Source organism: Amphiprion ocellaris, chromosome 3 (assembly GCF_022539595.1).
Source record: "Amphiprion ocellaris isolate individual 3 ecotype Okinawa chromosome 3, ASM2253959v1, whole genome shotgun sequence".
Classification (NCBI taxonomy): Eukaryota; Metazoa; Chordata; class Actinopteri; family Pomacentridae; genus Amphiprion; species Amphiprion ocellaris.
The window spans coordinates 27,288,926-27,311,243 of record NC_072768.1 but is presented as its reverse complement, the minus strand read 5'-3'; the positions used below and the strand labels follow the sequence as shown (position 1 = coordinate 27,311,243).

Sequence of the window (22,318 nt, the reverse complement as noted above, 5' to 3'; positions counted from 1 at the left end):
CAGTGGATAGCGGATCTCTACTCCTCTACCCTCTCTACCCACCGGCCAGCAGACAGATGGATCCCCCCACATAAAGATCCGGGTTCTGCTCAAGGTTTCTTCGCATTAAAAAGGGAGTTTTTCTTGCCACTGTTGACTTTTGGCTTGCTTTGGGGGTTCAGGCATATGGGTTCTGTAAAGCGTCGACAGTTTGACCTGTAATTGGCGCTATATAAATAAAATTCATTTGAATTGAAATGAATTGACAGGAAACATGGGAAGAAGAGCATATGGCCATGGGTCAGACTCAAATCCATGACCGCTGCGTCAGGGACTGTAGTCCCCGGTTATTTCGTCACACACATACACAAAAAAACATTCTAGTGATTGCAGGTTGAGGCTTGTACATGCTGTCATTCGTTGTGATCCTAAGAATGTTAGACAGACCGACATCTTCCACAATATTAATCGGAATGCAGTGTATGGCCAACTACTTCGCTGTGGCATTTGTTAGCTTGTCTTGTTTTAGTTTGTCTCTGCTTCTCCCACACACTGTATCCAGCTAGTCTGCCAAAGCCTCCCTCCACTGTTAGTTTGGGTGAGATATGATGATGCCCATCCGAAGTACTGATCAACATCCAGCCCTCCTGTGATCCATGGTTAGTCTGTCTGTGTATTCAGAGCCAGTGAGCAATGGACTTTTACGATAATATTGTAGTGACCCTCTGTGATGAATGAGTGAGACTTTATTTCGTTCTCTGGTCGTTTATTGAACCTTCACACAGGCTACTGTGGGCCGTAGCCAATGCCAAAATAAATACTAAACCCTATAACTTAGCTCCAGAATTAGCCGCCATTTCCAGCTCTCCCTATTTTTCTTTTAAAAAATAGCTATTTGGCCACAATGACCATAAATATGTAAGCCAGTAACAGAAACATCCCACTAGGTGGTACTGTATGTTGTTCGGTTGAATTAAGCAAATTCTATATTTTTATCCCTTCGAGGACACCGTAGTTAGACCGGCGTTCAGCTGAGAACGCCATGTTTCGGGGTGAGATACGTTTTACTGTTGTTGAAGAAGGTGGTATGTACAAGGATAGTTAGCAATAAAAATAAATAATAATAATAAACCGGTCTCCATCGCAACTCCGAGCCCCGCCGTCTGCTTCTTCTCGCTGCAAGACACCCTGCACTCAAATTTAAACACACACACAACGCAGAGCTACGCAGGGTTTGTGGAGAGGCGCCCCACCGGAGCAGAGGCGCAGAACGTGTGGGTTACAAATACAATCATGGAAAAAATTATTAGACCACCCTTGTTTTCTTCAATTTCTTGTTCAGTGCCTGGTACAACTAAAGGCATAGTTGTTTGGACAAATATAATGATAACAACAAAAATTGCTCAAGAGTTTAATTTAAGAGCTGATATCTAGCCATTTTCCATGGTTTTCCTGATAATAACCAAAATCACTTAAGTTCTTACATCAATAGCTATGGCATTATACTGCCAAAAACAGTGCTTTTAGGCATTCCATATTTTCTTTTCTGTCCGTTTTTGTCACGATACACACAGGAGTTAGTACTTGATTGCATAACCATTGCTTTTCATGACTGTCGCCATGCATCTTGGCATGCTCTCCACCAGCTTCTGACATTGTTCTGCTATCACAGCAGCCCATTCCTGTTGCACAAATTCAAACAAATTTGCTTTGTTTTTGGGCTTGTGGTTCTCCATTTTGCATTTGATGATCTTCCACAGGTTTCAATTGAATATAGATCTGGTGATTGAGCAAGCCAAGGCATGATTCGACTGTTCTGGTTCTCCATCAAGGCTTTAACTGACCTTGCCGTGTGGCAAGGGGCATTTTCTTGTTGGAATATCCAGTCATTCGAGGCAGGAAAGAGTTTTCCAGCTGATGGAAGAAGACTGTTTTTAAGAGTAGCTTAACGAGTAACTGTACATGCCCTGGTTCATTCGTCCTTCACACAATTGCATTTGCCCTGTTCCAGCCCTACTGAAACAACCCCAGATCGTCACTGATCCACCCCCATGTTTTACTGTAGGGGTAAGACAGTCAGATTCGTAGGCTTCTCCAGACTTCCTCCTAACCAGTAAGTTGGCTGGAATGGGCATCAACTGAAAATCACTGAAGTGAACCTTAGTCCAATAATCAACAGTCCAATCCTTGTGATCCCCAGCAAAGAGTAACCAGGCTTTCCTCCGCCTTTCGTTGATGAAGGGCTTCTTCCGTGCCCTGTGTGACTTCAGACCAGCTTCAACAAGTCGATTTCAAACTATCCTTGCCAAACAAGTCTCATTTCCCGACAGTGCCTACTGATTTTTAAGGTCCCTAGAGGTCTGATGGCAATTTTTGACACAGGAATGGATGAGTGCATGGTCATCTCTTTGGGTAGAAAGACGTTTCCTGTTGCGACCGTCTAGCAATTTGGTAGTACCATTTCGGCTTGTTTTTTCTTGGTGTAATGAATGGCTGTCTTGGAGATCTTCAGTTTTTTCGCTACCTGTCTCTCACTCATGCCAATTTCCGGCAGTGCTGAGATGGCTGCCTTTGTGGCTTCACATAATTCTTTTGTTTCAGGCATTATGTGAGAGCTGACAAATTCTGAGTTGTGCTACAGCTTGAATGTAAGCAGGAAACCACTCTAGGCCTTTGCATGTGCAGTGCTGCTTATGACATGAAATGGCCTCTTATGTACTCTGGGAATACAATTAAGCTTAAGCATGTCAAATTGGACATAAAGTATTATGTAATCAGCTGCATTTTTTGTTATGTTCATTGTATTCATCAGGTAATATACCTTTAGTGTTACCATGCATTGAAATGATCAAGAAATTGAAGAAAACAATGGTGGTCTAATATTTTTTTCCATGACTGTATATTTGGAGGAGAGAAATTGAGGCCCTTATTTCCAAAAACCCCATACCTACCGTCAAGCATGTCAATGGTAGTATCATGTTCCTGGGATGTTTTGCTGCCTCTGCAACTGGTGCTTTACACAAAGTAAATGGAATTAAAAATGAATGGAATAATGAAGAAGGAGGATTACCATTCCTTCAGTATTCTTCAGGAAAATCTAAAATCATCAGCCAGAGGGTTGGTTCTTGGACACAGTTAGGTATTACAACAAGACAATGACCCCACCCAAACATGCATCATGCTGAATCAGGCTCTAATTAAGGGTTTAGACTGACCTCCCCAAAGGCCTGACTTAAACTGCATTGACAACCTATGGACTGTGCTGAAGAAACAAGTTTGTATCAGTAAGCCAACAAATTTTGTGCACCAATTCATTCAAGAGGAATGACAAAAGATACAACTGGAAACTTGCCAGAAGCTTGTGAACAGCAACAAAAGCGCTTAGTTGGTGTGAAAATCGCCAGGGGACGTTTCACCAAATTTTAGCACTGCTGTAGTTAATGATTGCATCATAGAAAGCTAAGAGCTGTTGGAGTCATTGGAAACTTAAGACTGCCATGATATGCATAGTCTTTGCAAGTGTTTGTATACTTTTGTTCACAACTGTATACCTGGATAAGAAGCTTATGTTACCTGAACTTGTGATTTTGAACAACACACTGTTTATAGACATGACATAGCTAATAGTGACAGCACTCATTGATTGAAAGCACAAAGTTTCAGCGTATAGACAGGGCTATCTTTTCCATTTGAAGTCAGGATCTTTTTGTTTAAGGAGTATAGTGTGCTACCTTTCACACACCATGCAGCCTCTAGTCTCAATAGCCACATGTCAGGCATTGAAGCCCTTCCACCTTAATACCGAATCAATAATTTCTAAAATCTATCAAGATGCTTATCACAGAGCTCCCACTTACCAGAACATTTGTGTGATTGCAGTTTAAGTGAGTTGCACATTGGCCTCAGCCTCAAGCTGTGGTAACTGCAGATTGTTTCTAACACTTGGCCCTGGCTCACCTTGCCAATGGACCATCCAAATCATCTGGCAACAACACAGTCATCTCATTTATGGGAAATATGTCAGCATGAAATAAAGGGGAGCATTCATTTAATTATTCAGGGAAATAGATGGGCAGCAACCTCAGGTCAGATCAATATGTAAATGCCTGAGCAAGTTGTCTAAGAAAATCAAATCCTCAAATGCCTCTGTGCCATTTTTTAGAGGTCATGGGGGTTGAATTCAAGTTTCCTCCAACTACTTTGTACATACAGCAACCTGCCTTGACTTTAAGTTTATTCACATAGAGTTTTATCATAAAGCAGGATGAAGAGTATTTTTTAACTCATTACTAGCCAGAAATGAGTCCATAATCCATAAAACTGTTTTTAGTCTTTTGCTTTCATGGTGAACCACACATTTGTTTCTGACACTTGGAATTTTCTTTCCATAGACTCCTGCTCCATCCTGAAGATCACTGATCAGTCCAACCAGAACATCACCTGTAGCATCTTCTGTGAGAAGCTGGAGGACCATCCCAAAATCTTTCAAATTGGAGACATTGTCCGCATGCACAGAGTCAAGGTCTGATCTTCCAAATGGGATTTTGTAGTAACGTTAACTTGTTACTTGCTACATGTTTATTCTAATCACATTTTTCTACACAGGCTCAGTTCTTCAAAGACTCCATCTCGCTTGTCAACACCTTTGGTTTCTCTGTGGTGACATTTGATGGGACAGTAGGTGGAGCTATGGAACCGCGAACATCTAGCCGCTCTTTTCACTTCAACCAGGAGGACCGGCAGACAGTGGAGGAGCTGCGATCCTGGGCCTCAAGCCAAGCTCTCTTCCCCACAGTTTCTGCTGCAATCCACCTGTCTGCTGTGCAGCCCAAATCTTACTTTGACCTGAACTGTCAACTGCTGGCCAAAGCCCCCATAGACTCCACCTGCATCCTGCTAAGGGTAAGAAACCTAAAGAAAAGCTGCTTTCAAGTACAAATGCAGCCCACTGCAAATATATACAGGAGTCATAATTATTGCATTTATTTTGTGATGATCTGTTGTGTAACTTAGGGGGTCAACAAATGTGATCGCGTTAAAAAAACAATATAAATTTAATTTGGTCTTCTCAGGATGAGAAAATAAAAATCAAAAAATATAATTATTTTTGCAGGTGGGTAAACAGGGACAGTACAGGTATCAAACAAAGATAAGATAAACTTCATATTGATGTACTTAGCATTTTTTAATTGTAGAAAACCTGTTTAAAATCGATAACCTCACCTTTATCGGATTCATTTTTACCTGTTGTATCCCTATCAGTAAACTAAGATAGTAAATAATAATACAGGACACTAATGAGCAAACCCACATGATCATATAATCACCTCTGCATTTGAGACGCAGTGTGTGCATGTATTCAAGTTTCTACAAAGATGTAGATGTTTGAAAAAAAAACAGCTTTCTTGAACTGTAGGTACACTGAACAGGCAATATACGTGGACTGTTTGCAGATCAGATGTGCTGTGGATTGTACCTTTTTACTGGCTATATCTGCAGTGTGGTGACCATTAATTTTGTGATTTTTGTGTCTTCTGTTTCTGGACCCAGCACAGCGTGAGATTTCAGGTTTTTAAACAAAATTGTGTCCTGTGGGTAAGTTAACATGATCTACAGACCAAAGTAGACTCTGTAAGGTATAAAGTTACTAAGCAACTGTGAGCTGGTACTGGCAAATAAATGCCGACAGTTTGATCATGACTCCAAAGTGGAATCCCTGTTTGTTACAAACACATACAATACTTTATGACCCATTTCTGTATTAAAGGTCCATGCAGACCGTGTGTGAAAATAAAAATAAAAGTTACATTTTTATGGTTGCAGTGTGAATCTATGCGAACACATCATTTACTGGTGTAGCTATCTCCTCTGAGCAGCTTCTCTGCAACTACTGCTCCATGTTGGGTCTGCATTAGGGATGTCCGATATTGCCTTTTTTGCCAAAAACCGATATACCGATATTGTCCAACTCTCAATTTCCCATTCCGATATCAACCGACACTGATACCGATATATGTGGGATTGGAAATAATTCCAAACAAGAGACATATTGTTTGTCAGGCACAGCAAACTTGTTACTGCAGCTACACTTGCAGCGCTAAAAGTGAAAAATAATCCAAAATCTGAACTTTTTTGCTTTTGGGTGTGGGTCGGGGTATAATCTAGCTAACTAATAAGAAATGAAGATATCTGCATTCAGAAACTCAGAATGCAGATTATAGTAATACTAAAAAGATCAGTAGGTGGTGGTAGATATTCCATCTGACTACAACATGGTGCACATATATTATTTAGCAGCTAATCAGTAAAAGACATGGAAAAAGGATATTGATTCACCTTTTAACAATATGTGCACTATTTATTCTGAAATACAACTATGTAAACAGCTACAGTGCAATAAATATAAATAAAAATATAGTTTATAACAGCAAAGTATATTTCAGTTCAAATAATAACAAAAAAAACATCAAAGTGCTCTAAGAACTGGTAACTTAAATAATCAGACATAAGAAAATAGAAAATAAATACAATTTACTACAGACAACAACAGTTTAATTTTAAAAAAAATTACTGTGTTACAAGAACTAGTAAGCTATCTATTTATTCTTTCTTTCTGACATCTTTTACTTGTTCCGTAAGTGTTGAGGCCATGTTCACTTTTCTGTTGGCCAGATGTTGAGTTCCTCTGGCCTATTCATCATCAAATAAACGAACAAGCACATGAAGAATTGTGTCCATGCTCTGGCTAGTGGCTTCGTCAATATCCAATGAAAACACAATTTTTTTGGAGTTTTTCAGGAAGACTTTTCTTAAATGCTGGTGCTATGCCATGTGTATTTATGGAACCAGCATGCTGATTTGACATGGACAGTTTTGACAAAGCATTTTTATCTTCAGCAGAGATTAACGAGTGGCTGAGATATGGTGAACGACAAGCCGTGTTCTGCAATGAACAAGCACACGCATTTTTATATCACAAACCTGGTCAATCTGCTGTCGGTACCTCAGCGATGACTGTTGCTCCCGGAAAATGAGTTGTGAGTTTCAGAGCTGACAGCAGCGCCATGGGTCTGACTCGTGGTGTGACAAAACTTTTTTGCCGCTAGTTGCGGCATGAATTTCTTTTTAACACACGGTACAGAAGCAAGCACCTGGCTCCTTCAGTTTTTTGTACCAGCAACCAAAGGATTTTCCGTTTCTGTTGAGCTCTTCCAACCACGCGAAGCGCCATTTATTTTTACTCCGCCAAGGAACGCGACAGAGTTATGTGACGATCGGCGTATGTTTGTCCTTCCATCTATTTGTCGGTACACAACATTACTCAAAAAAAAAGGAACAGTGGATTTGTATGAAATTTTCAGGGAAGGTCAGAAATGACACAAGGACCAAGTGATTAGATTTTGGCAGTGATGCGGCTTATAATCTGGATCCATGGATTTATTAAAGATTTCTGTATCACTGCATCACAATAATCATGACATCAATGGACTCACCTGCAGCGGGATCTCAATGTCTTTCTAAGACCCGCCCCCACTCTACTTACCTTTGGCTAGTGATATTTGATTGAGAGCAAAAACTGCGTTCCCCTCATTCCATTGGTAGACGAACTCGACTGGCAATGTAGTACTATCTTTTTTTTAGAGCCAAAAGCCGGCACCGCATGCTGGAAATCCAGCACGGTTGTTTACACGCTTCGTGATGCAGTTTGATGATATGATCATTTGCGCACCGGTAAATGCCGGCGAAATCCAGACATTATTTTATCGGTTTTCATGATAGGCAAAAAAAAATCGATAACGGTATTGACCGATAATGCATTTTTATGCCAGTATCGGGCCGATAATATCGGTGGGCCGACATCCCTAGTCTGCATATATTATGTATGCAGTATAGCCACTGGGTTACTCTACACATGCTATGGACCCTTCTGCTGGTTTCCAACTTAGTTGGATATGCCAGAAGTTTCCACACATGCTTATGTGCCAGTCACCGCCCTCTGCATTGCATACTCCTGCATTAAGCCATATGGGTTGCATTTGAATTGTATTAAAATCTGCAGATTTGCTTCGACTTTACTTTTTGAAAAAGTGATCAGCATGCAATGTGACTAAGGTTGCATTAGATCTGTGCACTGTCACAACAATGCATTAGAAAAACTGAAGCAAACAGGAAATACAAGCCATGTCCTTGCAGAGGACCAGCTTTCATGTGTCCCCATGATGTTCCACAGAGGCCAGAGGTGTTCCAGCGAGGACTTAGACTGTGGTTTTAAATTTGTTTTTCATAGGTGTTGACTACACCATTTAATTTGGATTGATTCCACATGACACACTAATGAAAACTAATGGTAGACTCCAAGGGTGAGGTTTACCTTTAGTGTGGGATGTGTCCTGCAAATAAACAACCAACCAGAAAATCCCTCTGTGTTCACGAAGCTTCCCTCTAGAATATATACTGTCTGCTTATATCCATTTTTTCTGACCATCTTGTTTATATACCCACCTGCTTTTTAATTGTTCACTTGACATGCTTTCTTGTTAGGAAACTGTATTGCTGTCTTGTTCCTCCATGTTCTTCCAATTCCTTTCCTCTTGTAATAGCAATCTTTTTCCTCCTTTAATTTGAAAATTTCCATAGTTAATACTAAATTTTAGTCTTTGGTGTAGTGGAGCTGTTTACTTTGCATCTTCACTTGTCTTGTAGTTAATCTACTTTACATTCTGGTGGTATCAAGAGGGGGAGGTCTCATGAGATTTATCTTGGTCTTGAGCAGCTTTACCTGCCACTACAGTTTTCAGAACAGAAATGAGGCCGTAAGTGATGTCTGGATTATTGCCAGTGAGACTGATACAGGAAATAAATTTGAACAGGATTTGGTAGTGACTGCTGGTATGCAGCCAGTAGGCTCTCACTAATTTTAAAGCTGCTCTGAGCCTGTTGTTACACAATGAAACGTACAACCAGGAAAGGATGTTTTTCAAACCATAATAGTCTACTTGATAATATTCATAGATACTGATGTTGTAGTCTGCCTCCCCTCAACCAGATCAAAGCATCAAAAGGAAGGCATTAATGATGCATCCTAATTAGATGCCTGAACCATCTTAACTGGCACTTTCTATTTGCAATTTCAGTCTTTCACTGGCTACCCAAAGGTTTTTAGCATAGCTTAGCGTCAGGAAGTACCCTCTCATAAGTTTGTCTGAGAAATGCCACCTTAATGTGGTGGAGCTGCATGTACATCGCTGTGATTCTGGGATTGTGTGTTTTCTGGAGCAACCTGGTAGGGTCTCCCAAGGCAAACCGTGGGTAAAAATGTACATGTTGTTATTCTCTAGTATCCCTAGTGCCGACAGCATGTCTACGATATCAGTGATATTATAAATAAACAAGTACCATCATGTTTGCAGTATTTGGCATGGACATAGAAGAAAAATATTGGTTCTTGTGACTTGCTTTATCCAAATGTCGTGCTCCCTAACAACGTTGTCCAGCTCCTCCTAGGCTGGATAAGAAACATATTCAATCCTGTGTATTCTGGAGCTACTCCAGGGTCTCCTACTAGTTGAACATTTTCAGAAAACCTCTAATGGAAAGCCCCGAGGGGATGACATGAGGACATGCCTGAATCACTTCAACTAACTCCTCTCTAGGCAAAGAAGCAGCACCTCTAAAACAAACTTCCTCTGAATGTCTGACCTCACCATATCTTTTGTGAACCCTAAAAAGGGTGAACCCTTAGACCCTTATACACAGATCAGGCGTAACATTATGACCACTGACAGGTGAAGTGAATAACAGTGATTAGCTCTTCATCATGGCACCTGTTAGTGGGTTCGATATATTAGGCAGCAAGTGAACATTTTGTCTTCAAAGTTGATATGTTAGAAGCAGGAAAAATGGCCAAGTGTAAGGATTCGAGCTAGTTTGACTGGCCTTACCTGGGGAACACATGGCACCTGGAGATGCACTTTGGGAAGAAGGCAAGCCGGTGAGGGCAGTGTGATGCTTTGGCCAATGCTCTGCTGGGGAGCCTTGGGTCCTGCCATCCATGTGGATGTTACTTTGACCACCTACCTAACCACTGTAGCAGACCATGTACACCCTTTCATGGAAACGGAGTTCCCTGATGGCTGTGGCCTCTTTCAGCAGGATAATTTGCTGTGCTACAAAGCCATGGAGGCTCCACCTCACAACTTCCAGGACTGAAAGGATCTGCTGCTAACATCTTGGTGCCCGATGCCACAGCACACCTTCAGGGGTCTAGTGGAGTCCAAGCCTCAATGGGTCAGGGCTGTTTTGGCAGCAAAAGGGGGACCAACACAATATTAGGCAGGTGGTCATAATGTTATGCCTGATCGATGTAGATTTTCTGTTTTTAAGGCTTTTTATATTGATGTAAATGTAATATTTTTGGGTTTTGGAAATTTTAAACTAACCATAATTAAAATAAACATCAACCCGAAATGTATTTTTCATGACTGAACAGATAAATACTTTACAGTATGAAAGAAAATCTAATGTTTGTTTTCTATTTTATCTTGTGGTGTCTTTTAAGTCAAATTGTTGTTTTTCAGATTTTTAGATCTGTCTCTAATATCTGTCTCTGCCAGACTCCAATATATGAAATTGAATGTATTTATGCTTTTCTAGTTTACTGTGTGTTTTATATTCACAAGTTTGTTGAATAGAACATAGAACACATTGTTGAAATTGGTGAGGGTTGCAAAATGTTGCTAAGTTTTTCTTCCTGAAGAACTGGACAGACCAATGGATGAATTGAGCAGCATCACTTTCTCTATCTAAAAGCTGAAAAATATCCATGTCCTGCTCGATTTGTATGACATGTTATTTATATTTTTTTGTTTGTTTTTTCAGGTGTGGGATGGGACCAGATGTCCTCATACTCTGCTGAAAGTAAATGTTGAGCCAAATGTAACAGAAGGGCCATCTTCCTTCTCCAAGGAGAAAGAGAACATCATCGCCAATGTCTTTGTCTACGACAACCATCTGGATTGTGCAAGGAAACTGAAGGTCAGAACTCATCAACAAACATAAAATTCTGGAAATGAATTAGCCTCCTGAAAGCTAAAATTACAAATACTGGGTTCAGTCTTGAGATCTCAGTTTTCTTACTGCCTACCTGATTGATTTTGTGGCAGAAATTTCATCACTAATTCTTGTAAGTGACTAACTTACTCCTTCCAGACATGGTGGTACTAATATTCATTTGTTGGTAACATCCATGAATACTGTATGGTTTAAAATTATACCTTGACATTGTTTGGTTAATGTGTGTGTGTGTGTGTGTGTGTGTGTGTGTGTGTGTGTGTGTGTGTGTGTGTGTGTTTATATATGTGTGTGTATATATATATGTATATGTATATGTGTATATATATACACACACACACACACACACACACACACACACACACACACACACACACACACACACACACACACACACACACACACACAGTGGCATGAAAAAGTACCTGAACCCTTTGAAATTTCTCACATTTCTGCATAAAATCACCATCAAATGTGATCTGATCTTTGTTAAAATAACACAAATGAAAAAACAGTGTCTGCTTTAACTAAAACCACCCAAACATTTATAGGTTTTCAGAATTTTAATGAGGATAACATGCAAACAATGACAGAAGGGGGAGGAATAAGTAACTGAACCTTCTGCCTAAGGAGACTTTGAGAGCAATTAATACCAATTTTTACCAAATAATTTAAGTCAGGGGTGTCCAATCACTGAGGAGTGGCTTAAAGCTGCCCTGCCCACTATAAAACACACACCTGGTAAGAATTGTGTCTTGATGAGAAGCATTGTCTGATGTGCACCATGGCTCGGTCAAAAGAGCTCTCTGAAGACCTGCTATCAAGAATTGTTGATTTGTATAAAGCTGCGAAAGGTTACAAAACTATCTCTAAAAGTCTGGATGTTCATCAATCCACAGTTAGAGAAATTGTCTACAAATGGAGAGAGTTTGGCACTGTTGCTTCTCTCCCAAGGAGTAGCCGTCCACGAAAAATGACAAGAGTTCAGCGCAGAATGCTCAGAGAGGTAAAAAAGAACCCTAGAGTGTCTGCTAAAGACTTACAGAAATCACTGACACAGTCCAATATCTCTGTGCATACATCGACAATATGTAAAACACTGGCCAAGAATGGTGTTCATGGGAGGACTCCACGGAGGAAGCCACTGCTGTCTAAAAAAAAAACATTGCTGCACGTTTAATGTTCGCAAAAAGGCACTTGGACACTCCACAGAACTTCTGGCAAAATATTTTGTGGACTGATGAAACGAAAGTTGAATTGTTTGGGAGGAACACACAACGTCATGTATGGAGGAAAAATGGAACAGCTCACCAACATCAACACCTCATCCCCACCGTGAAGCATGGTGGAGGGAGCATCATGGTTTGGGGCGGTTTTGCTGCCTCAGGGCCTGGACAACTTGCAATCATTAATGGAAAAATGAATTCAAAAGTTTATCAGGATGTTTTGCAGTAAAAGCTGAAGCCGTCTGTCAGACAGTTGAAGCTAAAAAGAGGATGGATGCTGCAACAGGACAATGACCCAAAACAGAGAAGTAAATCAACTTCAGAATGGTTTCAGAAGAACAAAATACACGTTCTGGAGTGGCCAAGTCAAAGTCCTGACTTGAACCCCATTGAGATGCTGTGGCATGACTTCAAGAGAGCGATTCATGCCAGACATCCCAGGAATCTGACTGAACTGCAGCAGTTTTGTAAAGAGGAATGGTCCAAGATTGATCCTGATCGATGGTGCCAGACTGATCTGCAACTACAGGAAACGTCTGGTTGAAGTTATTGCTGCCAAAGGGGGGGCAACCAGATATTAAATGTGAAGGTTCAGTTACTTATTCCTCCCCCTTCTGTCATTGTTTGCATGTTATCCTCATTAAAAATATGAAAACCTATAAATGTTTGGTTGGTTTTAGTTATAGCAGACAGTTTTTCTTATTTGTGTGATTTTGACAAAGATCAGATCACATTTGATGGTGATTTTATGCAGAAATGTGAGAAATTCCAAAGGGTTCAGATACTTTTTCATGCCACTGTGTACACACACACACACACACATATATACATATATATATATATATATATATATATATATATATATATATATATATATATATATATGTTTTGTTAAATAGCAAAATAGCAATATTTGACACAATAAGTAAAGTTTTTCAATTCAAAAACCTTTTGGTTGACAGTTGAATCAATAAATAGATACATATTTATCATTTTAAATTTAAATTATTGAAATTATTACAATTTTAAAATGAGACATATAGAAAAAAGTGATATTGATGATTTAAAGCCTAACATGACATAAACATAAGTAGTTCAAGGACATTCAAAAAGCTGAAAATCCACAGATCCATTCTGTTTCTGGGTCTGATAAATGGTGTAATTTTGATGGTTCTGTTTTTAGGAATATACATTTTTATTTATGAGCAAAAACATTTTTGTCATAAACTAAAAGCTTGTAATTAAGTTATTAAAAGACAGACATTATTGTGATTTAAGTTGTTTGTTTCATTTATATTTATCTGCATTTCTCATCTGTCTGCTACATTCACAGACTACAGCAAACTCAAAGTGAAATTACAGCGATTGTATTCAGCATTTTAAGTTTTTTGTAAACCCAACCACTTTAAATGACTTCTAAAATGGTCTATTATGGGATGGCTACACTGTTAGCAGGACTGTCATAGCTAACGTTAGCTCTGTTGCTAACAGCAACACGTTTTACATTAAGGTGATACCGTCGGCTTGAAGTGCTGCGGTGATCAGAAACCTCTTTGCTGCACAATTTGCACACAACCACATTTTTATCCAAGCTGACATCGGCAGGATTTTTAATATTAAACTTCCTGCCCAGCAAGCTCAATGCGGTCTCGTCTTCCTTCACTGTTCACCAAACATTCTTCTGCCTGACTTCACTCCTGTGCATAGGCTCATTACCGCCCCCTACTGGCCCTGGAGTGTTCATCAGACTTACTGGTGTACCAGAAATAAGGGAACTGAAAAAGGTGCGATTAAATGCGTTATTTAATTTAACGTGTTATTTTTATGTAACTAATTAATCGAAATTAATGCGTTAAAGTCCCAGCCCTAATATATATATATATGAATGAAGCTGTTGCCTTGATCTTGAAATATCTGCACATAGATTTCTTTCACCGCTCTCAGTATTGTAGGAAACTTCAACATAACTTCGTTTTTTGTTTGTTTGTTTGCTTGCTTGCTTATTGGTATTGTGTCTTTGTTTTACATAAAATCACAGACATACCTGCTAGGTTCTGTGTAAATATCAATCTGTAAATTAGCAGACTGGATATAGAAAAACATATTTTTTGAAAAATTTCACGTCTGACTATGACATACCATAGGCCTGTAAATATTGTTTGGCAAGAAGAAATTCAAGTCCCTCTTTGGTCATTGATATAACCCCCTAAAAACTCATGTGCATCAAAGTTCCATTCATTTTTAGAAGTATTTTCTTTGAAAATAATCTTTAGCCGCTTTACAAAGTATTAAAATGGCACAAAGCCTCAGTTGGGTTTTTTCAGTGATTAAAGAATAAAAACCTGTTGCAGATTACAGATTAAGACAGAGGAAATGTTGCAGCTATAAAACCCACTGGTTTCACATAGATATAGTTGTGATAGGAATCAGTTAGAAATGAAACTGTGTTCTGTTGGGATGATGGACGGTGACCCTTGGGACTCCAGGAGACAGGTGGCATAACACTACAAGAAATATTGAAGATACTGAGCTGTGCATCGTCTTTGATGGTGTATGAGTCGGTATTTTTTCCACGCCTATAGGGCGTATTATTGGAGAGACAGTTTTGACACCATTATACTTTTCTAAATTTATTTGTCAGATCTTGTCATGAAGTTATCATATTTCACCTCTAGATCATGTGCATTAAGTAATCATTAGGTCAAGTTTTACAGAGAACATGTCCAGACATGTTCACACTCTGTTCTGTGTTCCCCCCCCACTATTTTTATGACAGTCTTCATGCATTTTACACCATTCTGTGTTGTTATGTTTCTGATGCACTTTTTAAAAAAGTTATATTGCCTTAAGTTCACACCATTATTGAGTACTCCATATTTCATTTTTTCCACAAGGCATCTGATTTGTCTTCACACCAATAATACATTTACTTTATGATCTTCCAGCTGTGTGTGTGTGTCCTCCACACACTCACACTCACACACACACATGCACACACCATCGAAACATTAGTGATTGCTGGAATATTTATCATTATGTATTTCACACACGTTTTAACTCTATTCTTCAGTTTAATAGCATTTGGCATAATTATATCATGTTTTTCTTGTGGTACAACATACCCAAAAATATTACACTACAGGAGTCACAAGTTTGTTTCTGTTATGAACTTAATATAGATTACACTTTCAAACACCTGTATGACATTATTCAGATTTTTAGTTCCCAGAATATTTATTATAAGTTCAACTGTGCTCAATTAAGATAACAAGATGATTCATTTACTACTACTACTTTTTGTGTGTGCGTATGCATGTGTGCATGTCCACGACAATCAGATTTGTAGCCTTAAAGAAGTCCCTGCTCACAAACTGTGTACAGTTTCATTTACACCATAATCAGCACTTGGTGACTCCAGTATTAATGATACAAGGACAGACAAACACTCAAAAGTTTTGCTTCTTTTTGTCATTTAAACTCAGTGCTCACTGTTTGGGTATCCTGTTGTCTGCAATTTGAGTTTGTTTTGTATGTTTAGTCCATCCATCCATTATCTATACACCTCTTAATCCTCATTAAGGTCACGGGGGGGCTGGAGTCTATCCTAGCTGACTTAGGGTGAAGGCAGGGGACATCCTGGAGAGGTCACCAGTCTATCACAGGGCTAGATATAGTGACAATCACACTCACATTCACACATATGGACAATTTAGAGTCATGTTCAATTAAATTCAATTCAATTTAATTAAATTTTACTTAAATAGTGAAAATTGCAATTCAGACTGAAGACGCTTTACAGAAACCATATGCCTGAACCCGCAGAGCAAGCCCTAAGGCGAAAGTGGCAAGAAAGAAAACCCTCTTAACAGGAAGAAACTTTGAGCAGAACCGGGCTCATATGGAGGGACCCATCTGCTGCTGGCCGGCGGGTTGAGAGGAACAGAAGAGATAGAGAGGTTGAGGAGGGAGAGGGATTGGAGAAGAGGGGGAGTGGGGGATAAGAAAACATATAACACACATTGGGAGACATCCATAAGGGTAACAGAGATGATACATACAAAGTACAAGCCAGCACTGAAACTGATTCAGACTGGCTGCAGCGTTTTGGATCAGCTGTAGGTGTTTGAGAGAGTTACTGGGACATCCTGATAGTAAGAAATTGCAATAGTCAAGCCAGGAAGTAACAAATGCATGAACTAGTTTTTCTGCATCATTCGGAGACAGGATGTTCCTGATTTTTACAATATTTCTCAGGTGAAAGAAGGAAGGAGGTCCTACAGATTGTTTTATGTGTGAGTGACAGTGTGAATACCTGACAGGAAATGACATCGAATCCAAATTTTTGTGCAGATTCTGCCTTTTAAAGGCTCTGATCTTAAACTTTTGATCAGCTGACAAAAGCATGTTTGAGTTTAAATACATTTTTCAATAAGTTGCCTGCTCCAATTTTTTTTCCTCACTCCCATTTCTTCTTTTTGCATTTTGAAGCTCCACTGAGAATCGTCTTAAGATCTACCAGTGCAAAATGCAATTTCTTGTAATTTTTCAAGTGGTCTTAAGATTTTGATCAGGAGTATACGTTTCACCTTAGTTAGATTTCACACTTTAAAATCTCCCTTTGAAACTTACAGGCCAGGTGAGTGGGACAAGGAATATTTTTGCTGTATTTCAAAATCCCCCATGTGTCTCTTACCCTTTGAGCCTAAGGTTTTTCATTTGGGGTTTGCAGTTGTGGAGCTGTCACTGATTGAATTTGGGAATGTTTTTTTAAGGGAGATATTTACAAAAAATTGAACAGGACTGAAACTTTGATTATACTCCATTCAGACCTGTACACAGACAGTTGTGGACACCACAGATCCATAGTGGTCATTATTGTACTGTCTAGTTCATTTGATGTCCACTTGTCTGTTTCATATATGTCTAGTAGAATGCCAACCATGTTTTCTACATGCACACTATTGCCAAACTTGTACTCTGCTGCTCTTGTTGTGTAGTCATTGTGCAAACTCTCTGCTCCACCCTCCCTCTTTGACTGCACTTGGGCATCTAAAGAGGGGCCTGCACAGATTCTGTTGGATTTGATCAGATGAGAAATTTTACGTTACATGGTATTTTACGGATATGGAAAATATAGCACTGAATACAAGTGTGATAAGATTTAAACATGATGATGTCACAAATTAAAAAGGCAAGAGATCATTGCTCCACCAAGGAACGCAGTGGAGTTATGTGACGATTGCCAGTGGTTTGTCTGTCTGCTAGCAACATTGCTCAAAAACGGACTAATGCATTTGGATGACATTTTCACGAAAGGTCAGAAATGACTCAAGGACCAAGTGATTAGATGTTGGCAGTAATGTGGCTTGTAGTCTGGATCGATGGATTTGTTAAAGATTTCTGTATCATTGCAAGATAGCTACACGGTGTCACTGTAACTATGACTACAAATGAACACTATGTAAGCTGCCTGCTGATGATCACATGATTACGATCCTACTACAAATCACCCACTGCAGTCCACAAAGTTTTTAAAGATTTAATCTGTCGGAAATCATACAATGACTGAGCAGCCTTGACGGAGTATTTCACTGTCTGAGTGCTTTTCTTGTTTAGGTTGTTATAATTCATTGTCTGGGGACCATGAATTCTGTGGCAAACCATCCCGTAGTTCTTGAGGTATTTCAGTGAAATATAAAGTGATGTACATCTCTAGAGCCACACATTAGCACAGTCAAAAGTATTCACTGGGATTTTTTCTGAAATGACACTTTAACACAAATTGTATACCTGCTCAAAGATTGCAATCGAATGCTCATAAGGAATCTCTGCTGTGGCTTTATTTGGGCTGTGGAGGTTCAAGAATCTCAGGATTTGAACTATACTGCACCAAGAGTATCTTTACACTGTTGACACATTCTAAGCTTCTCTACTGGAGTCCACGATGGTTCAGAATTATCTACAGATTCAGCACTGCAAGTGTTCTTTTCCCATTATAATGTGTCATTTCACTCAGTATTATAACAAAAAATACTGTATCAAGTAACTGGAAGATTTTAGGCGGTTATGCTTCATTTAAGTAATTTTTCAACCAGACCTTTCTTGATGGGTGAGTTTAGAAATGCTAAATGATCCCTCACAAACAGAATTTTATAGTCCCGCTTTGGATCTTCAACGAAACTCTGAATCATTTTTTAGTTTCTCTTTTCTTTGGTTTCCAACCTTCGTAACTAGCTGTTATTTGCCCCACATTGGATCTCTAAAGTTTGTGCTGTCTCTTACCATCCATTTCTCCATCTCTTATTTTCATTTTCTCCTGACTCTGCCATTCTTCATTTATCCATTTATCTCCTGTAATCCTTCCTGCCATCTTTCCCTCTCTGTCTCAGGAGAAACTCCAGCACAAAAATGTGTCAGGTTACCTTTACACTCTCCTTATTTTCTCTTCATGCTGAACCTGCACCTTTGTATGAATCTTGGTCCCGTCACCTCGCTCATAGTTAAAAAAAAATCGGATATCCATTGTTTCTGTGGGTAAACAGATTCCAACTAACATTGCTAGTGTTACGTTCTGGGTCAGTCCAAATGTCTAAACTAAATGGGCGTGCTCCCAGGCTCATCCAAATCCATCGATCATCATGTCCACAAGGGCCCTCAAGAGGACATTGTGCAGACTTCCAGAAAGTCCACAGACTTCACTTTGCAGAATATCATCGTCTACAGGCTGCAGGGTTACTTTGGGCTACTAATTTTAATTTTTTTTTTGTTTTAATAAGTTTCGGCCATTTTTAGGTTCTATTTTTTTTACATTTATATGTTAAATCAAGTTAATGTTATAATTTGAAAACAGTTTGACCTGACATTTGCACCTGTTCTCTCCAACAAAGTTCAGCTTCAAGTTGTTGTATTCGTTGTTTACTATCTGAGTTAACATGGAAACATGGAAAGCAAGAAAATCAGATGGACCATCATCACTATTCCTGGAACTGAATCATCCCTTCTGACAGCGACACCAATATGTCTGACAGTCAGTAAGCTACCTTCGTGTTTGTAATTGTATTGTTTCTTGTCTTATCCTTAGTGTAATGTATAGATGTATTTAGGTAATAAATCTGTTTCTATTAAGAACCACAGTAAGCTAACAGTACTAACAGTCAAGTGTTCGTACAGCAGGTCATCTGCTTTCGAACAAGACATTTTCGACCAAATCTTCTAGATTGTTACATGTTGAAAATATTGAAATTGACTGCCAATTAAATACATGTTATGATCTAAAAACCTGGAAATTTAAAAACATGACTCGACATTTCTGGCCTGTGTTCTTATTAGCTGGATCAAAAGTAAAGTGTAACTTTGATCCACAGCATGTACTCCTTATAACTTCACTTTATTCACCAAGGCTGCTCAGTTGTATGATTTCCGACGGATGAATTCTTTCAAAAATTTGTGGTCTGCAGATTTGTAGTAGTCATGTGATCATCAGCAGGCAGTGTTTACTTGTAGTCAAAGTTACAGTGACGACGTGCCACTATCTCGCAATGATACAGAAATCTTAAACAAATCCATGGATCCAGACTATAAGTTGCATCACTGTTAAAATCTAATCACTTGGTCCTTGTGTCATTTCTGACCTTCCCAGAAAATATCATTCAAATCTGTCCTTTTTTGAGTAATTTTGCTTACAGACAGACAGACAAACCATCACCGATCGTTACATGTTCTCTGCACATTTTTACTCCGCCTTACTCTGTTCCTTGGCGGAGTAAAAATGTGAAGAGAACATAAATGTACATTTTTATTTTGACAAGTTATTTTTCTTTAGTACAGTAACAGTGTTTAGTGAGTCTTCGCAATGCCCAGAAATAACAATATATTATTTTAGTGTAAACTTGTCTGTCATAACCTGTTTTGTTTTAAATGTAGGGTGTTGAATACTGGGTTATGGTTAGGTTTATTAATAACCAGATCCTGTCTGCTTTTTGACAAGAAATTATTGGCTACAACAAACATTATTAGCTTATTTTTCTGCATAGAGAAGCAACTTACTGCTGTCAGCAATAGGTTCCTGGTTCAGTTACGAACCTTTAGTGAATGTCTCTTCCCTGCTCTATTTCCCTACACTTTTTTTGCCCTATTAAGGGCAAAAAAAAGCTGATCTTAGAAATTCTTTTATTTCAACAATAGCTTTCTTGCTTATCAGCCATTAATATATTGACCACAGATATATTTGGGATCCCTCCTTAGTATAACTATGGAACACAATGAGTTATCTGTCTGTAAGGCATCAGTATTTAGCAGTAAGTCTGCATATCTCCTGCTACTTTGGTATGCTTATTTTCCTCGTGGAAGTGTCCCTTTGATAGTATAATTGTTGCTGTTGATATTTTTTCTCAACTTCCACGTCTTTTAATTACCATTCACGAAATCATGTTTGACAGAAGTGCGACGAGTGTTAATTGAATAATTTCCATGATCACACAGATGCTCAGATGAAAATAAAATGATTGTAACATGAGCTATTACTGTCCCCTTTGTACTGTGTAACTCCAGGCTTGATGTGATGATTTAACTTACAGAGCCTTAACCTCCATGTCCAGAGGGTGGACATTTCGATTCAACCATTTCTGCATGTTTTGTTTTCTTTAATGGCCACATCCTGAAATACTGTGGAGAACAACTGAACCGTTAATGGTTGTATTCACAATATCATAGTGATCTCTTCAGTCTGTCTTCAACTATGACAGCTTGCGTCCGCTCATTATCTCATATTTAGCTTTCATGTTTGACCAAGTGCACATTTCCGTGTCATTGAATGTTTTTTGAGAGGGGTCTCTAATGCAGCAAGCTCTTAACTCCCACACTCTTTCCTGGTTAGTGAACACAGCTCTGAGAAAAATGAGAGTTCATGTTGGCCTGCGGGCTCAAATCTCCTCCCAAAAACCACCGTCCGCAATGGAAATGCTGCTTCTTCTGGCACTTGAGAAGCCAACAGATCATCGCTCAAACACATTCACACCGATGCTTCATTACACAGCCTTCCTCTGTGTTAAGCTTTGTCTCATGTACATATAATTTCTTTAAATAATAAAACTTTGCCTGGATTTTTCTATGTGTGAGTGGTTGTAATACCTAAACTGAGGAGCTGAGTTAAGAAAAAAAACTTTTATTATCTGGCATTTTTTATTGCCTGTAAGGTATTTTGTTCTTTTAGCTCTTTGTCAGCCTTTATTTTTTGTCAGTAAAATAATTCTTATGTCTGAGTCTGTTGCCAGTTTGAGTAATAAATCCTGCTGCTGAAGGTTTTTGAAGTCGTGGGGGTCTGGACTTCCCTGGTGGTCGTCTGATTCCACGGCAGCCTCGAGGCTTGTCTCAACCTTCTTCTATATTATTCATAAGAGAGACATAAGAAACCAGAAATCGGAAAGACACAACAGCACATTCTCTCTGAGCACTCTAGGATTTGTTTAGGGGTTTAGACATTTTGAGTGCTGAAGAACAAACAGACGTTACAGTGAATCCTTCAACTTCTACAGTTGAAAATAAATTTATCAGTGCTCTCTGGTGGATAAACGGTGTAATGCAGATTTTTCCCACAACGATTTACGTGAAGGCATCCTGCGTTGCATGAAAAAAAGAAACAGCCACTTTTATAAAATATAATGTCAAGATTGTTAACGTCAGGCAACAAGCAATGAAAACCACTATTGCTGAATTTGAGAGATGACAGGCTGCCTAAACTATTGCTTACAAAATTTAAATCAAGTCGACTTCTGTCTGATTCACCTTCTCTCACTAATTTCCTAGGAAACCATATGGGAGGCACTCTTTCTATTTTTGTCCTGACATTTCTTGTCAGGAATTACCTGAAATATACAGTCATGGACAAAAATTATTAGACCACCCTTGTTTTCTTCAATTTCTTGTTCATTTTAAACAACTCAAGGTACATGTGTTTGGATAAATATAATGATAATAGCAAAAATAGCTCAAAAATGTATGAATATGTATGAATGTTGGTGGTGGTCGGAGGGGCCGTTTAGCGT

At 39.0% G+C, this 22,318-nt stretch overlaps 1 protein-coding gene across 4 annotated transcripts in view; it reads left to right on the top strand.

The window, feature by feature from the left end:
• pot1 (protection of telomeres 1 homolog) overlaps nt 1–22,318 on the top strand; it is a 118,658-nt gene that overhangs the window by 56,009 nt on the left and 40,331 nt on the right. For all 4 annotated transcript variants that reach the window (XM_035956113.2, XM_023287891.3, XM_055009169.1 and 1 more), the window contains 3 exons: nt 4,371–4,501; nt 4,585–4,881; nt 10,858–11,013. In XM_035956113.2, the coding sequence (XP_035812006.2) occupies nt 4,371–4,501; nt 4,585–4,881; nt 10,858–11,013 (584 nt within the window). The remainder of the gene's footprint in view (nt 1–4,370; nt 4,502–4,584; nt 4,882–10,857; nt 11,014–22,318) is intronic.